Raw genomic sequence first — 22,141 nt, 5'->3', positions numbered from 1 at the left:
GCACAGAAGAAGGATAGAAAAAAATGTAGAAGTGGGACAGCCACCTGTGTCGGCGTAGAAGGCAGCAGCACGCCCTGTACCCACAATCGCACTCTCACACAAGTCCCCCTCACTCTCTCAATCCAAAAGTAGAGAGGAGAGAGGAGAGAGGAGAGAGTGAGAGTGAGAGAGAGAAAGCAAGAGAGTGTTTTTACTTACTTAGAAAGTTGGCTACAGTTTTCTTCACACCATGATTAGCCACTAACCATATTCAGATAATACACACATTTCAACTGAACCAACCACCCCTAAAACGGCACCGCTTTTGGGTAATGAGTGGCCACCAGAGCAGCGGTTGGCGATCCATGGATTGAAATCCGAAATCCGCCATTATTTGGTTTCGAGAAATGGCGTGAGCTTTGGAGTAAATGTCACGACTCAATCAATCAGTGAATCTTTCTGCTTCAGAGCCATTGCTGTAATTAATTCGATATCTCAGTGGATCGAAGGAGCAAGCGATGGAGTCCAGGATGGATCAGTACGAGCTCATGCAGCAGATCGGCCGGGGAGCCTTCGGCGCCGCCATCCTCGTCCACCACAAGGCGGAGAAGAAGAAGTAATTTATATACTTATATGTCAATGTGTGTGGAGAGAGAGAGAGAAAGAATTGTGTAATGTGTAGATTCAGATTTGATGTTCATTGGTTTTGATGCATTTCTCAGATATGTGTTGAAGAAGATCCGACTTGCACGGCAGACGGAGCGGTGCCGGCGATCCGCCCATCAAGAGGTAGGTTCAATTCAATACTTGAGTTCAAATCCTGATTTCCCTTAGCACTACTTGCAATTTTGTATATATTTGTATGTTTTCTGTAGAAATTTGGTTTCCTTATATATGTTTGGGAATTTGGAATTATAGATGGCTCTTATTGCTCGAATTCAACACCCGTTTATTGTCGAATTTAAGGAAGCCTGGGTCGAGAAGGTTAGACACATTTCTTTTTGAGTGAATCGGTGTTCGTGTGTGGGGATGCACATATCGAATTTGTGGTTTATCTTTTTTCATTTGTGTTTTTCCTAAATTGGAAGTGATGCATTCATAATGTAGGGTTGCTATGTTTGCATCGTCACTGGATACTGTGAAGGTGGAGACATGTGAGTTGTCGCAGTTAATACAAACTTGATTTATTGGCCTTAACTTGCATAATGTCATACTCCCTTAATATTCTTTAAACCATTGTTCCCATCTATAAACTAATCAGGGCCGAGATGATGAAGAAGTCCAATGGGGTGTATTTCCCTGAGGAGGTTAGTATACTCATCTCTCTTTCCAAATCCGCAAGCGCTCGCACGCACACATTTATTTTCCTTCCTGATGGTTATAGTGAATGTTAGAATTTAATCTTATGGCCGGTTTGTGTTGGTGAATGGGGGAATTGCTCAGAAACTCTGCAGGTGGTTCACACAACTATTATTGGCAGTTGAATACCTGCATTCCAATTATGTTCTACATCGTGACCTAAAAGTATGTTTGCCAATACTAGCGCTTGTCATCTGAATTTGCAGTTTTAGGGTTTTCAAGATTTGTATGTTGTTCTCTTTGGCAGTGTTCCAATATTTTTCTTACCAAGGATCAGGATGTTCGTCTTGGTGAGTCAACATGGATTTGAAAATTGTTTTAGGAAATTTTAGGTCTTCATTCTGGATTTTCCGATGATAATGTGATTGTCCTGATTTTGTTCATCTTTGTATGGTGTGGATACAGGGGATTTCGGTCTTGCTAAAACTTTGAAGGCAGACGACTTGGCTTCTTCGGTATGTGCTACACATGGGAATTCCTTTTATCCTCTGTATGTTATTTGTTTATCTTAAAAAGCTTTCATTTGCAGTTGGAATAATTCATAGCCCAAGATTTAGTGTCAGAGTTTGAATTAGATATGATTAATGTTGTTGTTGCTTCCAAATTTTGATTCTTTAATTGCTAGTAATACAGTGGTGCAATATAGTTCTATAGGTTGATAATGACCCTGGATATGCATACAACCATTCGATAGTAATTATAACAGAACTTATTAAAACATTAGACCAGTATTCCAAGGTTCTAAAAGGTGCTAGTTGGGTGGCGGGCAGGGTCCTAGCATGGAGGCGGCACTTAATTTTAATTAACTTAATTATACCAACGTATAAATAAATAAATGTCTACTTATACTTAAAAAACAATACATAATTTTATTGGATACATAAATTGCAAAATAGAATGACTTATAAATTATAAAGTGCTAGAACATATAAAAACATGGGGAACAAGCATGTAATGACCGTTTATCCAAGTATCCAACAAGTCTCTTACAATTTATTGAAAAAATAAAATACAAAATGGAAGTTATCTATTTTTTGTCTAAGTGAGAGTCACAACCTAGACGGGTCTAGGCGGGAGGCGCCTTTTCTTATTTTTTAAACACCTTGTGGCGGTGGCCAACCTAGGCGGGGACTTTTAGAACACTACATTATTCTAAGTTGGTGTGGTTTTGTAACAAGCTACTGTTCAACCTTTTCCTTTACCTTCTAAAATTCCCCTTTGCTTGTGCCGTTCAAGAATTTAGCACGAGAACAGATGAAAATTCTATATATATATTATATATATTTTGCATAATCTTTTGTCACAATTATTTCCATCACAATCTACTTTATTCTTTTCTTTAGTTGGATCAAATTTCTAGCTTATCATTTTAAGTTTTAAGAAAATGAATGTTTAGAAGGTTGTACTATTTCAACATAAAATAAACAGATTTTTGGTGCTTATTCTTAAGAGTTCAGTAACTTTCCCCCGATGGTGAGAGACATTAGTGATATATGTGCAACTAACTGTTTTCCTGTACTTCTGTGTAGGTTGTGGGGACCCCCAATTACATGTGTCCCGAACTTCTTGCAGACATTCCTTATGGCTTCAAATCTGATATTTGGTCCCTAGGTATGTTGCCTTATAAGTCACACATATTAGATATATATTTCTCTGATTTATATCTTTTTTTTACCTGTGGTTGAAAATTGATGATTGTTTTGCCAGGGTGTTGCATATATGAGATGGCTGCTCATCGACCTGCTTTTAAAGCTTTCGTAAGATTTCTTACAAAATCTTATTGATTCAAGTTCTGTAATTTTTTGTACGAATTAAATGGACGATCAGTTAACTTTTTTCTTTTATACCAAAAGAGTAAAAAGCATAGATATAACTCTAATTTGAGTAGATAAAAACAAGAAGAACATCCTAGTGTTGCCTTTTCTTTTTTCAAATATGAGTTTATAGGAATTCTCATCATGTCCCTGTAATGGAGTGCATCTGTGTGTACTTAACAATGATTTTCCATATGTATCTTTGAAGTAACCAACAATTTACCATTTCTCTTGAACCTCAATTACCCCAAGTAAATCAAAGATCTTATCAATAGAGTAATTTTTGTTATTTACAGTCCTAGAGTCCAAATTGCTGGTCCGAATGGCTTTTCTTCTTGTAATGAAGATCTTCACATTATCATATTTTCTGGGCAAACCATCTAAGTGCTGTTTATGCTTTAAAACGGTTTATGCGTTTGGGAAGAGCTACCTGCTTCTGGCGTCTAACTGTTTTCTCTTTAAATATTAAATTCCGTCGATTGTGGGGTTCAGTTTTTTTCTTCCATTGTTAATGACTTTCTTCTACTAGTCGGGTGGATTTAAACTTGGGCCTTGGGTGTGAGGGTAAATGCTGTGGAATCTTATCAGATATTTAATGTTTGCATTATACACCATATTTCAGGATATGGCAGGATTGATAAGCAAGATTAATCGTTCCTCTATAGGTCCTCTTCCTTCATGCTATTCTCCATCCTTGTAAGTTATTATCTGTTATTCTTAAGTTTCATTTTCTTCAAAGTTGCACCACAGTATCAGGCTATAGCTCTGCATTATGCCCTTTTATCATGAAAGAAATACACAATACATAGATGATATATGCAACGTTGCATATAACCACAATGTAAAAGGACTGTGTGTATCGACATGCCACTACATGCAGACACAAACATAAACTATCATATTTGAGTATTTTGACAGCATGTACATAAACATGCCCTGTTAACATAGTATTAAATGCTTTTCCTGCTGATATAGAGTGGAGAAACACAAGTTTCCACCTTTTTTTTTTCCGTTTCCAATAATGGCTTTATATTGTTGAAAACTGGATGCTCTATAGTATTATAATCAATCTGTTTGTAACTATGTATGAAGGAAAACACTAATCAAGGGCATGCTGAGAAAGAACCCTGAGCATCGACCAAGTGTAAGCCTTCTTTCTACAATGCTCTATGTCAAATCGACAATTTTGAGGACAAGAACTGCGTACTAATAATTACTACTGTATTTTATCAGGCATCTGAGATTTTGAGGCACCCTTATTTGCAGCCTTATGTTGATCAGTATCGTCCATCCTTTAGCACTCGAACAGTCTTCTCCCCGGAGAAGCGTGTATCTATAGGTCGCGAATCTCGGAGAAACATGGCAGAAAGCCAAAACAGTAATGGGTCAAGCAGTGATAAAGATAGTTTGCGTTCAATTGAGAAAACTATTCCAGAAATGGACTCGCACTGTGATGATAAAGCTACTGAGACAGATTTGGTTTATCTTGAGGATGAAGATGGCTCTGATCAGTTCCTGGCTACCGAAGAACATGGCCAAAATGTGTGCACTTCAAAAGTGGAAGAACAACAGTTGATGAAACCACCTCATTCTGAATCTAATGTTGAATCAAGGCATCCAAAGACCATTAGGAATATAATGCTGGCTTTGAGAGAAGGAAAAACTAGGGAAAATAGCTCACCGATGAGAAGTAATCGGTCTAAGGTTGGTCTGCCTCAAAGAACTAACATGGAAACAGTGTCTAGAATACCCAAGCTGAGTGATTTTTCTCCTGTCATAAAGCCCAGTCCCGATACAACTGTTGCATCTCCAAAGGCAATCCCTGATTCTTCAAAACGGACGCAGGGATCCCATCCTTTAAAGCATCAGGTAATTAGTAGTTATTATTTAATATTTATTATCTACTATGTGTTTTGAACTGATCATTGACGTAATCTGTTTTTTTTTTTTTTTTTTTTTTTTGTTGCAGTTACCCATAATTGAATCCTCACCGAAAACTAAACCCAGACATGATGGTACTCCTCCCCCTGTTCCTATAAAACAAGTTGAAGATGGACTTCCTAAGCCTAGGCAAAGAACCCCGCCTACGCTGGCTAGACGTCCTTCATTTCCTGCATGGATGAAGCAAGCGGGGGTCGATGTTCCAAATGCAGTGAGCTATGGTACAAGGATAATTCCAAAAGAGATAAACCAGGAGCCTGAAAAGAATCCTCCTCAAGTGCCCAATGGTTGCGTAACAAACTCGCAAGAGCCTCAAAGATATCAAGAAACTAGTTCGAAAGGATTGCAAACGGACAGCAGCAATTCTGTCTCCTCTTCTGTGTCAGTTCAAGGATTTGAGATTTGTGATGATGCAACAACTGCTTTTGTTGACATGAGAGAGCAGGTGCGTCCAAATTATGGGAGCGTCACCCACATTGAGAGTACAGAGTCTCAACCGAGCTGTTCAGCTGCTTCTCATTTTCATTCAGTGATGTCGGAAACAGCTGAAAAAGATGGGAATGGTAATAAATCTGAATGCTTAACTGAACCCTCTGAAGCTATTATAGATCTTCAGAATACAGCTGCTGGTGACGAACAAGTGAGTTTAACTGCCACTCCCGATCTCCTTGATCCGGTTTCTGAAGAAAGATTTATTTGTAACGATCGTACCCCTGTAAGTAGGCCCAGTTGTGTGCCTGATACAGTGGTTCAAGCAAAACATACATCTACATCTAGTGGTCACGACAAGTTCACCGTAAGGGAACATCTATCCCCAGTAGCGGACACTACCCTTTCTGTTGCCCCTGCCATTTCATCGAGCCAAAATTTATTTCAACCAGATCGAGGAACCAGTTTGCAAAATCAGTTAATGGAAAAGTCGGCTGCAGCTAATCTCCCCCCTGCTTTTGATGACATCATACATGTGATAAGGCATAGTAGTTTTCGTGTTGGAAGTGATCACCCAGTAATGGAAACTGTGGAGATGGGGGTTCAGAATGTGGATGTTGGTAAGCTGATAAATGTGGTAAGGGATGAATTGGAGATGCGAAATGCGACTGCCCCTGTGGCTCTTAAATCATCAAACTGCTCTGAGACAGTGAGCCCGAAATCAGATCACTCTGATCACTCTGATGTAAAACAACCTGAGACAAGAAGCCTTGTACCTTCAGCGAAAACATCTGAGTCCTCCGAGCCCACAAGGTCCAGTCCTCCTACGACGGAAGAGGAAATACCAGAGAAGGAAATCATGGATGTCAAGTCTTTTAGGCAGAGGGCAGAAGCGCTAGAAGGACTACTAGAATTGTCCGCAGATTTGCTGCAGAGTAACAGGTTGGAGGAACTGTCAGTTGTTTTGAGGCCTTTTGGGAAAGATAAAGTCTCCCCAAGAGAGACGGCTATCTGGTTAGCAAAGAGTCTAAAAGGAATGAGGATTGAGGATGGCGGGCGGAGTTCATGAAGCATTCTTCACTGTAAGCATTCTCTGTTTCTTGTCATGCCATTTGAGAAAATTCAAATCCAATTTGAATTACAAAAAAACAACCAGGTCTCGACTTTTCGCTCTTTTTTTTCCTTTTTCTTTGCCCTTGATCTTGTAATTCTTTGCACTTATTCGGTTGTTGTACATAGCGACCATACGAATTATAATATTGTCTACTCGCCAAATGTACGATATGGTGTAGTTTGCTGTCGATGTTATTGTTTAGGGTTACACGAAGTATTTGCTGAACTTATTGAACAGGTTTGTTCTTTGTGGAAATAAAACAAAATGATGGTATTATATGGAGAGACGAAAACAGTTGGGTACTCGTGACAATTCTTTGGTTAAGATTCGATTATTGTTTTTCAGGCTTCTACTACCCAATACTTTTTCAAGTTCTTTGGGAAGCACTTCTTAGTACTTTTTCAAGAAGCATTTGGATTTTTAATTAACAGTTTGATGTGTTTCTTAGAAAATCACTTTTGTTGGAAGTGCGTATGAGCAGAAGTGTTTCCTGTACAAGAAAATGTAAATAAATAACAGGAGTTTTAATGAAAAGGGCTTTATAGAACAAAATCTTTAATAAAATATAGCGTCATGAGCCTTGTAACGCTAACCAACACCCATGTACATGAGCCTTATTACTTATAACGTTAATCGTTAGTGAAACCCATGCAAGGAGCCTTATAACATTGCCACTCATGACAGATAGAAGAAGAGATAACAAAAGTGAATGAAAAGTAGAAAACAAATTCAACTAATTTTAAATTTTTATTTTTCGTCTTCATTTCGTGTGTTTTTCTTAGACATTTCTCTCCATTTCTGGCACCATCCTTCAATTACTCTTCCCTATGCCTCATTCCTCATGCATTTTCCATTTACCATAACACGAAATGAAAAAAAAATACAGAAAACTAACTAAAAGGAAATGGTAATAAAACAATTCTAAATTAGCCAAGCTAAAAATATCTGCACTAAATTTGCCAAAAGAACATTGTTATTATTTTTCTCAAAAAAGAAAAATCAGACCTAGCTTCTAGAGAAAACGTAGAGCAAAAGTCGCCGTAGATAAAGAAGGTGGGAGAAACACTTCTGCTCCACCCCCTCTTTCTTTTTTCTACTCCACTGTTAACACATCCCGATCCGGAATGTCCACTAAAACTCCGAATCGAGCTATGCTGGCCGACACCTGGAAGGTGATGAAGCCATAAAGTATGGTGATGTGAAAAATGTGAATAAATTTAAACCTAAAAGTGCCTAAAGACAAGAGTGCGCTATGAGCGGGAATGAACTCATTTCACTTGCGACATCAAAGCATAAGTAAAGTACAGTAGTGGGGGTAAGGATCATACATTCAGAGATAGCCACCTATACTGAGATTCGCCAAGAATCTTTGTCAATACGAACTTTCAACAACTAAACCTGGAGGGACGAAAAATAAAGGTGAGCGGGCCTGAAAATAAAGTTTTAATAAAAACCTTTTGAAAACGTTATAACCCCTCGCTGTAAAACCTGTATAGTTTCCATAAAATAATACTACGTATATACGAAAACTAATGCACAAGGCCAGTAAAAAAAACTGAAATATGCCATGTCATAATGTTTCAGCACTAAAAGATGTAAGCCAGGTGTGAAATCAATATAAAATAGTATGCCAATTGGAGTCACCTAATGTCACCTGTACGACTGAACCTATAGCTCATCAACCTAGTCCTGCACACGAGTCGGAACCACCTAATGTGGTCTGTACGACTGGCTGGGTGTAAATAGTACGTTTAAGTGCTACGATCACGTGAAGACTATGCGAAGTATCGCAAGTCACCTACGAGTCGAAACCACCTAATGTGGTCTGTACAACAAGCTGGCACTTGCCTTGGATCCAAGGTGAGTGTGTGGTGCGGGAGGTGAACGATCACGTGAAGGCTAAGCCCTGGCCTCGGACGGAGCACTAACACCGAGGTGCAGGATAATGAGTACTAAATGCATCTAAACATAACCATACACGCTGCAATTACTATCATCAATATGCACTCACCTGAAGCTTATATGGGCTTCTGCAGCGTCATGCAATAATATGCATATCTATACTAATGCATATAATAAAATGTGATGCAATTGACGTGACATTTTAAAATGTAAATCCATTTAAAACCATTTCTGGGAAAATGGAAAACATATATACGTATATATAGAAAACCAAAAGTCCACTCACCTGGAATCCGAGCTACAACTCCCTAGCACAAACATTGAGGCGTCACGAACGATCGACGCCTAGAACAATTATCAAACCATATCTCAGAATCTTTATCAATAGAACACGTAACTTACATATCCTATTCGGGAAGATCCGTAAGTCGGATTCCCAATCTGTAAGCTTCTAATATCCTCAAATATTACGTACTATAACATATCAAGGTTTGGTGATGATCCAACGGTCGGATCGTCAATTCATATAATTATCAAGTAACGCACCTTAAGCAAACTAGATTCACAATAATCAAATCACATCATATGGATATCAAATCTAAGATCAAGATATCAATTTAATGTAAAATAGTATCGGCGGCCCACTGGTCACGCGCCGCCGCTGGTGGCGGTCGGTCGCCCGACTTGCTAGAAAATTTTACAGGCAAGTAGATCTCGATGAGGGGAGAAATTTTCATACCTGGGCCAAAGTCCAATTCAGCCGGGAAACCCTTGAAAATAGCCTCGAATCGCTGGAAACCCTCGAATTTGGGTGTTCTTGATTCGACTCCAAAACAACTCCGACGCCCCAGCCATTGCATGGGCTTTGTTATAGACCTACGAGGGAGTCTAATGGTGGTGGTAATTGGAAGAACACGTTTTAGATTTGGTGGATCTCAGCCACAGATCTCATGACACCCACGGGTTCATTTCTTCCTGAATTTGAGCCTGATCTCCTCAAATTTGATATAGAAATAGGAGAAGAAAGGTCTATATGATGATTGGAAGTGGTAGATTGGCTCAATCCGTCGGAAAAATGATGAATTTCGCCAGAGAAACCTATGGGTCGCAACCGGGTTCTTGGGTTAAGGGGAATCCGGTTTGGTTCCCTTCATCCTCCTCCTTTCTCCTTTCCTTCCTTTCTCTCTTCTCTGATTAGTCACTCTCTCATCTCTCATATCCTCACTGGTCCGGTTTTCCCCCTCATTTCTTTCCTTTATCTTTTCTCCCAACCGTTCCTTTCTTCTTTCTTTAAATCTAGGCCACACACATGGCTTTCCAGATTAAGCTCCAAAAATCTAGAGCTTTCTAGAAAATAATCAATTTACTAAAATGCCCCCGACTTTAAACGTTAATATCTCATTCGTTATAACTTCAAATCACGTTCTGTTTGCTTCCACGCGTTTGTAGTGACGAGTACTATGAGGATATGCCAAGAAAACGAGTGTTACGTGACACGACAAGGTAGTCAACAAAAGTCAACACTTTGCCTCAAAGGGCATTTTCGTAAATTCACTTATTAAAATTATATAAACTGTAAAATTGGGAACGGGTCGTTACAACTGTGATCAATAATAGTCCTGTTTGAGCTGATTAAGTTTGTGTCTAAGCTTGCTTAGGTTTGAGTTCTCCATCACTTTTTATTTCTTTTTTTTTCCTTTTATTTATTTATTTTTTTTTTCAGTCTGATCCTTCTCCAAAGGTTCTCCCTTCTTGGTTTTTTTGGGTATTGTGGGTTTGGAAAAATATGAGGTTGAAATTTTGTGAGGTGGGTATTCTAGATTATAGTGTGGCTCTTGTTTGTGTTCGGTTAGCCCTTTAGAGCTTGCGTCTTTTGTTCATGTCTCATGGTGGTGTTGGCGCGATTTATTATGATGAACTAGTAGCTTTGTTGCTGGTTTTCATGACCGCATAGTCCTTTTGTAGTTGTCATTATTTGTTTCTTTTATAGTTTCTCTTAGGAGTCGGGACTGCTCGTTTGTAAAGATTGTTCTCTTATTAGTTTTGTTGGCGATTTGTGCGTAGAGTCTCCCATGAGGCGGATTATGAAGTAATTGAATTTTCGGTTGCCAAAACTGAAGTTCTTTTGGTTTTGGAGTTCTGGATGTGTTCTCATGCTATTCACAACCAAAGATTCGTTGATATGACATCCATTAGATTGACTAAGTTGACCGTGTTTTTTTTTTTTTTTTTTTTGAGTCATTTTTGTTTAAGGAACCTTCGGATTTAATCTAGGATGCCCTGATTGAAGTTTTTCCATTTTGGAGTCCTTTTTTTTTGGCTAAATTATTGAAAATCTATGACATTCCACGATTTAGGTGTAGTTATGAAAAATTAACATAAGATGAAGATGTTCTTGACACTTAGATAAAAAGGAACATAATTTAGGGTAATTAGTATAAATGATTAGTTTTTGAGATTTGATTGCAGAAATGATTAGTTTTTAGTAACTACATATTGATCATATTGATGACTCAGACAAAAAGGAATATATTTTAGGGTAATTAGTAGGAATGATCAATTTTTGAGATTTGATTGCAAAAATTATCAATTTTTAGTAATGACTACACATTGATCATATTGATGACTCATTGTCATCATTGTGTGATTGTTATGTCTTTTTTTATGACTCGTTATTTAAAATTTCAAAACCTAATTGCCCTACTAATAATGAACAAAATTTGACTGCTGAACATTTAGCAAGAAATTCTGCTAAATAACTAATCTGGCTTCTCAGTAATTTGACACATGTCCACTCATTTTCTAAAAATTATGCAATATTAAAAATAACCATATAAAAGGCTAGAATATCCTTTTCTAGAAAGGCCTGCCGATCCCTATAGATTGTCCAGAGAAAAGAGAGGTAACAAGGATTTCTATAGTGGTGCGAGCCATAACATTGTGGATGACGATGAAGGAGTCAACTGTATTCAGTGCCCAAAGGCCAGTGAGATTACCACTCTTCTTCTTGCTTGTTGGAACCCTAGAAATGGAGATTCCATAATGAGTAATTGCTCTGGAAAACCCCAAACACAGAGTTTGTAATTGTCCTTTAGATTAACAGACCGACAAAGACCACAACAAAATGAAATGCCGAGTAGGGTGTGAGCCAAAGCAACCATGTCCCATTCTCTTTCTCCTTTACTAGTGAAGAAGAAGAAGAAGAAGTATTGAAATTGGAATTAGGATTTCATAGACCACATTCAAATGGCTAGGGTTTTTGGGTAAAGAAGAAGATATCGCTGGTGGTTTTTAAAACCCTTGGGTATTCGGATTAGGTTTAAACCCCTTGGCTTTTCTTTTGTTTGGAGTCAGCATCTATGAAGAGAAGAGAGCAAACAGAGAAGAAAAGAGAAAATGACTAGACAAATTGAACGGGGTTGGCATAGCCAAGCTTTGTAAAATAGTTATTCTACTATTTTACACAGTTATTTTTAATAGGGTAATGCTAGGGAGACTAAATTTTTTAAACGAAATTTGCGAACCAAATGATGTGGTTGTCGATGATTGAAATTTTAATTAAGTGTCGGCTAACGTGATTATCTCTTATTGGTGACACATCATTTGATTTGCAAATTTCGTTTAAAAACCAAAGGAAAAATTCTCTGTTGTTGGCTCCTGCCTTTGGCTTTGGAGTCAGAGGCAATCTTCTTGAAATTCATTCTTCGTCTCTTCCCTTTCACTTTTTGTTTACTTTATTTGGTGTAATGTGAAACTTTATAGTCACCGTCATAGTCGTCGTCTTTTGACCCACACATACAGTTAACACAAGGTTTTGAATCCAGTTATCACCTTCGATATTAGGTTGAAGTAGGAAGACATTGAAGATGCCGAATTGTGTTGGGGTTGAGTTTAGTCAGTACGACACTTTTAGTTTAGCCGATGTAGTGATGTGGCTTTTAGATGTCCAGAGGATGCGGAGTGGCGACATGATTTTCCTTTTATTTTGTTTCTATTTAATAATTCCCAAGAATTATCTTGAAGTTTGGTTGATTTCTCTGTAGGAGAGTTTGCTAATTTGATTGCTCTCTATAGGAGAGTGCTTGATTTTAATTTTTTCGTTTTGATGTGCTACCTCTTTTGGATCTATGTGTGAAGCATTGAGCTGTTTAATTCGCTGGATCTACTACTCATTTTGTGTTCTAGGATTGTGGCAGTGATTAGGTGATGCGATAGACTCATAGGCATCGTACTCCCTATCCCAATTTATGGTTTGAGATTTTGTTCTCACATGATCTTGTTGCAACACAAAGGTTAACAATTTTATTGATCAATGTAATCGTGTGGTTCCTGATGAGCTTGGCCGGATGCTTGAAGTCTTAGTGATGCTTTATTGTAATATTTTTTAGATCTTCTTTGCAAGGGCTTTTTTGAAGCCGAGTTCTTCAAATCATTGAATGAAATATAGTACTCTTTTTCAAAAAAAAAAAAAAAAATGATATCGTTTTTAATATTGTTTTCTTTTTTGTTGCATAATTTTTCAGAAAAGAAAAAAGAAGTGGATAGGTGTCAAACTGACATGTGTCAAGCTTTGCTCTCGAATAATCTCATATTCTTTACTTAACTAAATTACTATACTTTATAAACACCGGCGGCAGAGAACTCCGTTCCGTTCTCTTCCCCACAAAATTGATACAATACAGGTGATAAACCCCCAAAATCCCAAATCCCAAATCCCCCACAAATCTTCAAACCCTAATGACCGACCCTTCTAGGCCCGTCACCGGCTACCCAGCCACGCCCTACGCCCAGCCTAACGGCGGCCACCCCTACTCCAGCTACCCCACCTACACCCAACCTCAAGGTCCCTACTCCAACGCCTATGCCGCACGCGCCACCTTCATCCGCCGCTTCGTCGGCGCCATGATCGCCCTCTTCGTCATCGTCGGCTGCATCATGCTTGTGATTTGGCTCGTCCTCCGCCCCAAGGTCCCCGACTTCCGAGTCGACTCTCTCTCACTCACCAACTTCAACGTCTCCTCCTCCTCCCAGTCCCTGAGCGGCACGTGGTCCGTCGGCTTCTCCGTCTACAACCCCAACAAGAAGCTCAGCATCCGATACGAGGACGTCTTTTCTTCCATTTTCTACCGGAACGGCTTCATATCGGAGACTCGTGTTCAGCCGTTCGCTCAGGGGAGGAAGGATCGCAATTTCGTGAACGCCACTTTCTCGGCGGCGAATTCGTTCGTGGACGCCCCCGTGGTTCGCGGGATAGAGGTGGACAGGGGACGCGGGACGGTGAGCTTTAACGTGAAGGTTTTGGCGAGGGTCCAGTTTCGGAATGGCGGGTGGAGGCTGAGGCGGCGGCTGGTGAGGGTTTTGTGCCGTGATGTGGCGGTTTCGGTGTCTTCCAATAGCGGGTCGGGTAAGCTGGCTGGTGGATCAAGAGATTGCCAGGTTGCTGTTTGAAAACGGAGGACTGCGATTGGTGTTAATGGTATTTCCATCTCTCACGTTTTTCAGATTAAAGTCTTTGGAATTGTCTAAAATTTAGAATCTAGAAACGTGGTGTTGTACGATTACTAAGATGAGTATATGAGTTTACGTTCAGCTGCTGTATATGTTTTAACTTCATTTCTTTTCTTCTTTTTGCTTATCATGCTTCAAATTTCGTTATTTCTTAAATAGAACATGGAGCGTGCCTCCTCCTGAAATCCTAGCACATCGGTTTTATGGGAAAACCGCGACCTAGGCAGGCTAAGTGGACGCGTAAACGGGTCTAGACGCATTTTCTTAACCTTCAAACGTTTAAAAACCAATCGGGACGGTAGCTAGGTAGAGATTTTTAGAATAGTGCATATAAGATTTAATTGTTGTGAAAATTAAACACTACATATTTCAATAGTATGTAGCATTGAGCACGTAGTATTGAATGTTACGTCTGAAAATTCACAAATAGAAAATAAGCACATCAATCAAACACTTAAGTAATAATATGATCATCAACAATCGCGTTATATATTTTATAAAATATGATTTAAAAATGATCTCTCTAGCATTATCCAGCGAGAAATGCAAAAAAATTTCAGAAACTTGCTTTTGATGACAAACCTGCAAGTTAGATTCTGTACTTTGTTTCTGATCATTTCATTTTTCACGAGATGTGCTATCCACATATTCCAAATTACTTTCTCACACATTTTTTTTTAATTTATGTCCGTTGATCTTCTTCAATTCATCAAATTCGACGGCCGAAAAGTAGAAAAGTGTGTGAGAAGTAAAATGAGATGTGTGAATATCACACCCCTTTCCCATTCGGGAATTTCCGTCTTTGAATCTTCCCCACGACCAAAGAAGTGACCTTTTGCAAATGCTTTCCCCTACTTTGCAGTTTGTCACGTGTAATTTTATTTCTTTTCTGTAAAGAATAGAATCCATCTAAAAGATGAAAATATGAGAATCTTATTATCTTCTCCTCATCTCAACTCTTCTATTGAATACCTCCTACTTCTATTACGATTCGATACACACGTTATAAGAGTGTACGCGGTGTAGATTAAATGACGATTGAATTGAAGATTAAATCCATGATTTGCGCAGATTTAGACTTTGGGATTTGTTTTGTGACAGACTTGCTGTTTCTAGAAGAATGACGTCTTGTGTCTAACTCCCAACTTAGCTACGATATATAGAATTTTTGGTCCAAATTTCATCGTTTAATAGGATGGCCTTATTGTTAGTGGAAGAATTTTTTGTTTATTAAGTGATCCCTTGGACCTTATTTGGGATGCCCTATTTGATGATTGTTATTGTTTAATTACTTCAATAAAGCTATCGTTTCAACTCAAGAAAAAAAAAAAAAAAAAAAACTAAACTTTGAGATTTATCATTCTCATTCCCTAGCAGATTCCAAGCATCTTATGTGCTAAGGTTATTGTTTGATACCCTTTTTCTTACGCTGCGCCAGTACGTCTTTCAATAGTAAATCCATTAGAGAAGTGTTCCAATAACCGGAGGCAGATTCTCTACCCTTCCATTTTTCGTGTCTTTCTGTTTGTGTGGTTACGGTTAAGCCACATCAACATTTTATATTACTATTCTTTTTTGTCTATTATCTTTATAAAAAAAACAATATAAAATGTTGACGTGGTTTAACCGTGACAAAAAAAAACAACAGGGTACGGGAGGCCACGGGAAGTGGAAAGGCAGATAATCTGCCTCCCCAATAACCACCCAAACCCAACGGATTTTCGGGAACACCCCGGGAAGTGGAAAGGCAGATAATCTGCCTCCCCAATAACCACCAAACCCAACGGATTTTCGAGAACACCCCCACTATTTGTTTGTTATTATTATTATTATTATAGCGATATAGTTTACACTAAGGAGAGGGAGACTTCGGCTAAGCCACACAATATGTAATCTAATTTGGTATCAAACTTGCCATTTACGAGATTCGAACCTAAGACCTTTCACTATTTTACCTTACATATAAAAATTGGTACAACTATATCTATTTTCTTATTATGTCCGACCTCGTTTTGCCAAGTTAGCTAGAGCAGTGTCAACACCCTCTACACCCACATTCATATCCCCTTTTTATTGTTTAGATGAATTTAGTGTAATTTATATGATGTAGTTATTTTTTTATGAAAAACAGTAGCAATTTTACATTCATCTTAAGAAGATGTACAAACTTCAAAGAGGGTACTCTATATTTATTTATTTATTTATTTTGAACAAATGATATGATCTGCAATAAGAGGGAGGGGGTAGGCTTAGCCTCATAATGAGCTAGTAATAATGTGGTTTAAATCATCTTTGATGAGAATCGAACCTATGATAAGTGAAGAAGAATATGACTAGACCGTACTATGTGGCAAGAGGGTAATATGAGGGATTCTACATCTCCAAATTTTCATCTCCTGTATATGGGGGATTTAGAACTCTAATTTCCTTAATAGGTACATAGTGTACCACAATGAATTATGGTGACGTTGACAAAAAAAACAAAAGAAATATAATGATAATATGGTCAAAATTGCATGACGTTATTTTTTATGGTAGCAAGATACTTGTTTATATACAAAGAGAATCCAACTCCAAAAAGGGAAGAATTTTGAAAATAAACCCCAATTAAAACGCATCCAACTCTTTTGCAACAAAAAAAGTAGGCAAATATGGATCTTGTAGATCATATCAATAATTTAAATGTCCACAATTAGATGTTTTTGTACCAAGGAAGGTATTACTTCTTCGTCAATACTCATTCAATTACTTCATTTTGTCTTTTCTTATATGCGGTGTTGATTTTTCTTTTATTTTTTAGGGTATCTTTTTTTTATTTGTTTCCACGCGTTAACAATATCTAAGGCCAATTAAATTTCGTACGTAACAAAAGTTGACAAAGCAACTATAAATTTACCTAAAGTTGTACAATTAGGTTTACTATTTAGTTTGAGAGCTTTCCTATACATCTGCGTATTCCGAAAAAGCTTGATCCATCAAACCATTGCTCAACGACATGGAGATAATCTGAAATCTGGTTAGTGAACTTTATAAATTTGTTATTCCCGTAAAGTGTTGTCTAATTAATTTGATGTATAACGATTGGCATGCATATATAATCGCACGAGAGAGAAACATATATAGCATGGAGAAAAGAAGGTGAAATAGCTTTTATTTTCTTAGTAAGGAATCAATACATAGGTTGTTTTTAAAATTATTTAATTATGTTAATTCATAACTTTTTTGACTAAAATTAATACAAGCTACACATTTTACTGAATTTTGAATTTCAGAGTGCCAAATATGTACATATATTTAAAAATATTTACATCCATCCACATATATACGCTGAGTAGATATATACTTGTACTTCCACTTTTATTCCACTCTTGCATTCTTTACATTTATCATCGGAATACATGGAATTATAATTTTTATTAATACAGGATTAAGATTAGTTTGGCCATCAGATATTTTCTCTTCCCTTGTATACAATCATTAGATTCATTACAGTGTAATATATTTAAGCGATTATACCACCATTAGTGCATGGGATTCCATCCAAACTTTTCGCGGTGATCAAATTATTTAATTATTTTCTTTTTTTGGTAAAAAATTAAATTATTTTTTAGTACTGCTCAAAATATATTTTGTCCTCTCTAACTTTGTTTTTCTATATACATTGCAAACTGGCCCCTTAATCAAACTCCCTCTTGGTAAATTATCTCACAGAAGCCCGTACGTGTGCATACGTTTAGTGCAACTTCAACTTCTTCCTTCAGCTAGAGATCATATCCGTCCCTTCGCTTCCTTCACTCCCTTCACCACCCAGGATCCAACTTCCCAGAATGAGTGAAACAAACACCGCGGGCAACAGCAGTGGCAGCCGCCACCAGCTCTACATCTACCTCGCTTGGGGCACCGGCATCTTTGTTGTCCTCTTCGCCATCGTAGTCTTGCTTGTTTACCTCATTCTCAGGCCCTGCCGGCCAAGCTTCATTCTCCAAGACATGACTGTTTACAACTTCAACGCCTCCACCGCACCACCCTTCGCTCTCACCACCAAGATGCAGGTGAGTTGTACATATAACTCTATTTTCAGTAAGCGTGTCGGTTTTGTGTGTTCAAATAATATTACTCTTCTTAAATTTATCTAATAATTCTTTCTTTATCTTGTATAAGCTCAACTTTTTGGCTTCGCTCTTGTAGGTGACACTCTCCTCTACAAACCCTAATTCTAGGGTTGGCATAGCGTACCAATCCGGCATGGACATCTACGCCGTGTACCGAGACCAGCAGATCACGTTGGCATCTCTCTTGCCTGGAACGTACCAAGGGTACAAAGAGCCTGTGGTGTGGTCGCCGCTTTTGAATGGCGATAGTGTGCCGATATCTCCATTGTCCGGGGAGGCCTTTGCACAAGATCTGAATGCTGGGACGGTGATGATAAAAATCAAGCTTGACGGGAAGGTGAGGTGGAAGGTGGGCACTTGGATTTCGGGCAATTATCACTTGAACGTGCTGTGCACGGGGAATATCAAGTTTGGTGATATGATCATCAAGGGTCAGCCGACGGATCCTTGCATTGTGGAAATTGGTCTATAACTCTCAATTGATTTCTCTCTTAGCTACGGGTTTTTTTAATTTTTTTTTATTTTTTTCAATTTTGTTCGTGTTTTCTTTAGGGAAGATAGGATTCCCTTCCTCTTTTTTTTTTTGGTGACTTTGAAGGATATTCTTTGTTCTTATACATTAAGGTACTCAAGGAACAAGAATATCTATGAGATCATTACATTTACATAGATGGTTTTCTGTCTCCTGAATCTTGTGGTGGCAACATTTATTTTTACCGTTGCCTTTTGAAAATTTCTGCCTATATACTATGGCGACAAAGGTCATCAGAGATTATGACAGGATTAACTGCGCTGGCCATTTTGTGTCATAGTTACGTTATCATCTCTCACAATTCATGTAGAGTTCAGTACTTATTCAAATAGAATCTCCCTTGCGTCCAAGGAGACCAAGGCACTTTCTTCTAAAATCCAGTATAAAAAAAAAGTAGAAATTGTTGTATCATCATATCCTGCTTTCCCGAAGCATGTGTTTGGATCGTGTTGCATGAAAAGTGTACACAAATTGGCAGCCACATTCCTAATGGTTTTGAGTATTTTTGACACAGTTACGAGGTAAAATCCTTTCTTTTTTGTCATCCAAGAAGTCAAAGAACGATGACCCTTGGAACCTTGAAAGGATTTTTGCTAATCTATAATCGAAATTCAAAATAGGCATTATACATTTTACAACAATCAATCAGGAAGGAAAAATAGTTCAAAAGAACCGCATGCTTATCGGTTTTCCAGTAGTAAAGAAACCAGAATTCGAAAACCCTAGATTACTACAGAGGCCTGCCTGCTGTCCTTCGTGATTGATTACCAGAAACATATATATACATCGATCACAACTAGATACTACCATTTGCCCGATGAAACTTTGCCCAACGAATATTGGGAATTGGTCGGTCAATCAGACTTTACCCAAAGAAATACAAACGTTCGTCGGACAAAAATGATTAACGTTTTGGTTTCTTTAGAGGCCTTTGCCCCATGAATGCCGTTTGATGGGCAAAGGGTCCTTCGTTGCGTGATGTTTTCGCTCCAAGGGAAAAAATTGGCACGTGATATGGCATCCTTTGCTCGACGAACAATTCAAGGTTTGTCACACATAAGTATTTATGATTTGTGGTTTAGGGTTTAGGGTTTACATTCCGCAGGGCAAAATATACTATTTCGTCATGCAAAGGTTACGGATATTTTGGTATATTCAACTCCTTCAATGATTTTCGTAGTTTGCATAATTAATTTTAACAATCCAACCGTCAAACTTGTTTGTATATACTCTGAAATCACATACGCCAAAAATACTAAAACAAATTTTGGAAGATTAGGTAACAAGACGAAACCCTTCGACGGTTAGAAACAGAAAATCAAAATTTAACGGTTATTTAAACTCTAATTTTGATGATTTTTTTGACAATTACACTCCTGGATCCTAGAAGGAAACAATGAAAGAACCTAATCATCAGTTCATATATTTACACTAGTGTTTGTTGAATAAACACTTACGTTCTACTTAATAGAAGTATAGAATAAACTCTAAGTGTTTGTTGAATCTATTGTTTGGACAAGATAGGCAGTCTACAAAGCTATTTCAACGATCCAACCGTTAAACTTGTTTGTATTGTCATGCCCTGAACCCGACATACGTCTAGGATCGACACTTGACGTCACCATGTACCCGTACATTTATCATGCCCCACCTCCGAGACATGGACAAAACACCACTCAAGGTCCAATTGCATAGTAATTTTTTGTATACTTTATGGCTGCATCTAACCTCCTCGTTAGACTGCCTACATACCCTCAAACGGGATCAAGCCTTTCGTAGTTCACCATTCATTAAACTTCGAGATTTCTAATAGTACTATATAGTAGAAAATCATTTAGCTCCAGAATTATTCAAACAAATTCAACAGGCATGCTCACTCGATTCCAGACTACATAACGAACCCATATATCAACCAAGGTTTTTCATTCACATATATCATAACATTTTCTAGCACAATTCCACAACGATAACATACAATATTTTAATGAACCAACGATGCATGATATTGACCTTTAACCATATTTATCAACAAAATATAAATCAATCATAAACCATAATTGATAAACTGATAAATAATTTAGCCAGAAATCCTGAATGAGTCACCTACACATTCATCGGCCTTTCTAATTCAAAACACAAAGGTTCTCAAATATTTCATTAATAAACATGTAGAGAATTAGTGCTAGAGTGACACAAAGGAACCATAAAGATTTCTAAAAATCTAGCTCCAAACTAACTCAACGGAATCTCGAATAGAATATGATTCTGGACCACTCAACAGAATCTAACTAAAATATGGTCGCCTATCGAAACATACCAAGTACAACTAATCCTCTTAACCCTAGGTAATCAATGATCACCCATCACAGATGTACCAAGCATGATCACCCCTGAAATACGTATGGTCCCCCATTATGGATATACTAACCAAGACCATATCCTAACTCTAGGTAATGATCACCCATTATGGATATACCAAGTATGATCACTCCTAGAATGCGTATGGTTCCCATTGCAGATAAACCAAGTAGAACCATAGGCATAGTTGTCTAATAACGTAGGTAATGATCACCCATTGTGGATATACCAAGCATGATCACCCCTAACATATGTACACCCCCATCGTGGATATACCAAGCATGATTGTATCCTATAGCTCTAGGTAGTGATCACCTATCGCAAATATACCAAGCATGATCACTCCTAGAATGTGTATGGTCCCCCATTGCGGATATACCAAGCAGAACCATATGCATAGTCTAATCATGCAAGCAGTGATCACCCATCGCAGATATACCAAGCATGATGACCCTTGAAATACGTATGGTCCTCTATCGCGGATATATCAAGTAGGACCATCCATGTACCACTGCTACATGGTTCAGTCACATCATCGTCCAACCTACTTCCTACATCAACACCTCTGATTTACAACGTGATCATATACACTAGTGATTTTCTATGACAACTAAATATCCAGTACTACAATATTAGCTTTAGGTGGCGAATGATGATGGCGTATATTAGAAAAATCCTGTCGGATAAATTATATCCGACACATCATTTAATTAGTGGCGGATATTAGAAAAATCATATTGGTTATATCCGACATAAATTTCTGGCAGATATTTAGTGGCGGATATCAAAAAGCTCATGTCGGTTATAACCGATAGTATTTTTGAATCCTTTTTTTTTTAAATATTTTGTATAGATCATGGCGGTTTTTAAGTTACTGGTGGCAGTTATAACCAATAGAAATTGACTATTTTATTATTTTACCTTCTGGCGGTTATTATTTTAGTATTCTAGCGGTTATAACCGACAGAAATGAAAATTTTATTATTTAAAATGTTATATTGATTAAAATAAATAAATAAACACATATTTTAAATATTTTTTTTTCACTCATGACCCTAAAGTCTAATGAACCCAATTCCCACAAGCCATAAAT

General features: G+C 37.9%; 3 protein-coding genes across 4 annotated transcripts; all 3 read left to right on the top strand.

The window, feature by feature from the left end:
• Positions 1–25: 25 nt before the first annotated feature.
• On the top strand, positions 26–6,928 carry LOC137741996 (serine/threonine-protein kinase Nek5). Of its 2 annotated transcripts, none has more exons than XM_068481721.2 (14): positions 26–595; positions 702–768; positions 898–963; positions 1,087–1,133; positions 1,241–1,286; positions 1,423–1,503; positions 1,586–1,628; positions 1,744–1,793; positions 2,868–2,949; positions 3,046–3,095; positions 3,775–3,848; positions 4,245–4,296; positions 4,386–5,021; positions 5,122–6,928. In XM_068481721.2, exons 1-14 carry the CDS (start codon positions 498–500, stop codon positions 6,589–6,591), a joined length of 2,862 nt encoding a protein of 953 aa, XP_068337822.2. In that variant the 5' UTR covers positions 26–497; the 3' UTR covers positions 6,592–6,928. The 2 variants fall into 2 exon arrangements, with proteins under 2 accessions (XP_068337822.2, XP_088535438.1); XM_088679312.1 differs by having other exon boundaries at positions 284–595; positions 1,744–1,828.
• A 6,229-nt stretch (positions 6,929–13,157) lies between these two features.
• Positions 13,158–14,136, top strand: LOC137743802 (Late embryogenesis abundant (LEA) hydroxyproline-rich glycoprotein family). The gene has a single exon (XM_068483741.2). The coding sequence runs from the start codon at positions 13,276–13,278 to the stop codon at positions 13,984–13,986; it is 711 nt and encodes a 236-aa protein (XP_068339842.2). The 5' UTR covers positions 13,158–13,275; the 3' UTR covers positions 13,987–14,136.
• Positions 14,137–17,755: 3,619 nt separating this feature from the next.
• On the top strand, positions 17,756–21,202 carry LOC137742982 (NDR1/HIN1-like protein 1). Its single transcript, XM_068482907.2, has 2 exons — positions 17,756–18,098; positions 18,235–21,202. The coding sequence occupies exons 1-2, from the start codon at positions 17,874–17,876 to the stop codon at positions 18,628–18,630; spliced, it is 621 nt and encodes a 206-aa protein (XP_068339008.1). The 5' UTR covers positions 17,756–17,873; the 3' UTR covers positions 18,631–21,202.
• Positions 21,203–22,141: the final 939 nt, after the last annotated feature.

Source organism: Pyrus communis, chromosome 11 (genome assembly GCF_041283825.1).
Source record: "Pyrus communis isolate YQ-2024b chromosome 11, ASM4128382v1, whole genome shotgun sequence".
Taxonomy (NCBI): Eukaryota; Viridiplantae; Streptophyta; class Magnoliopsida; order Rosales; family Rosaceae; genus Pyrus; species Pyrus communis.
The sequence above is the reverse complement of the archived record's forward strand: the minus strand, read 5'-3'. Positions and strand labels throughout refer to the sequence as shown.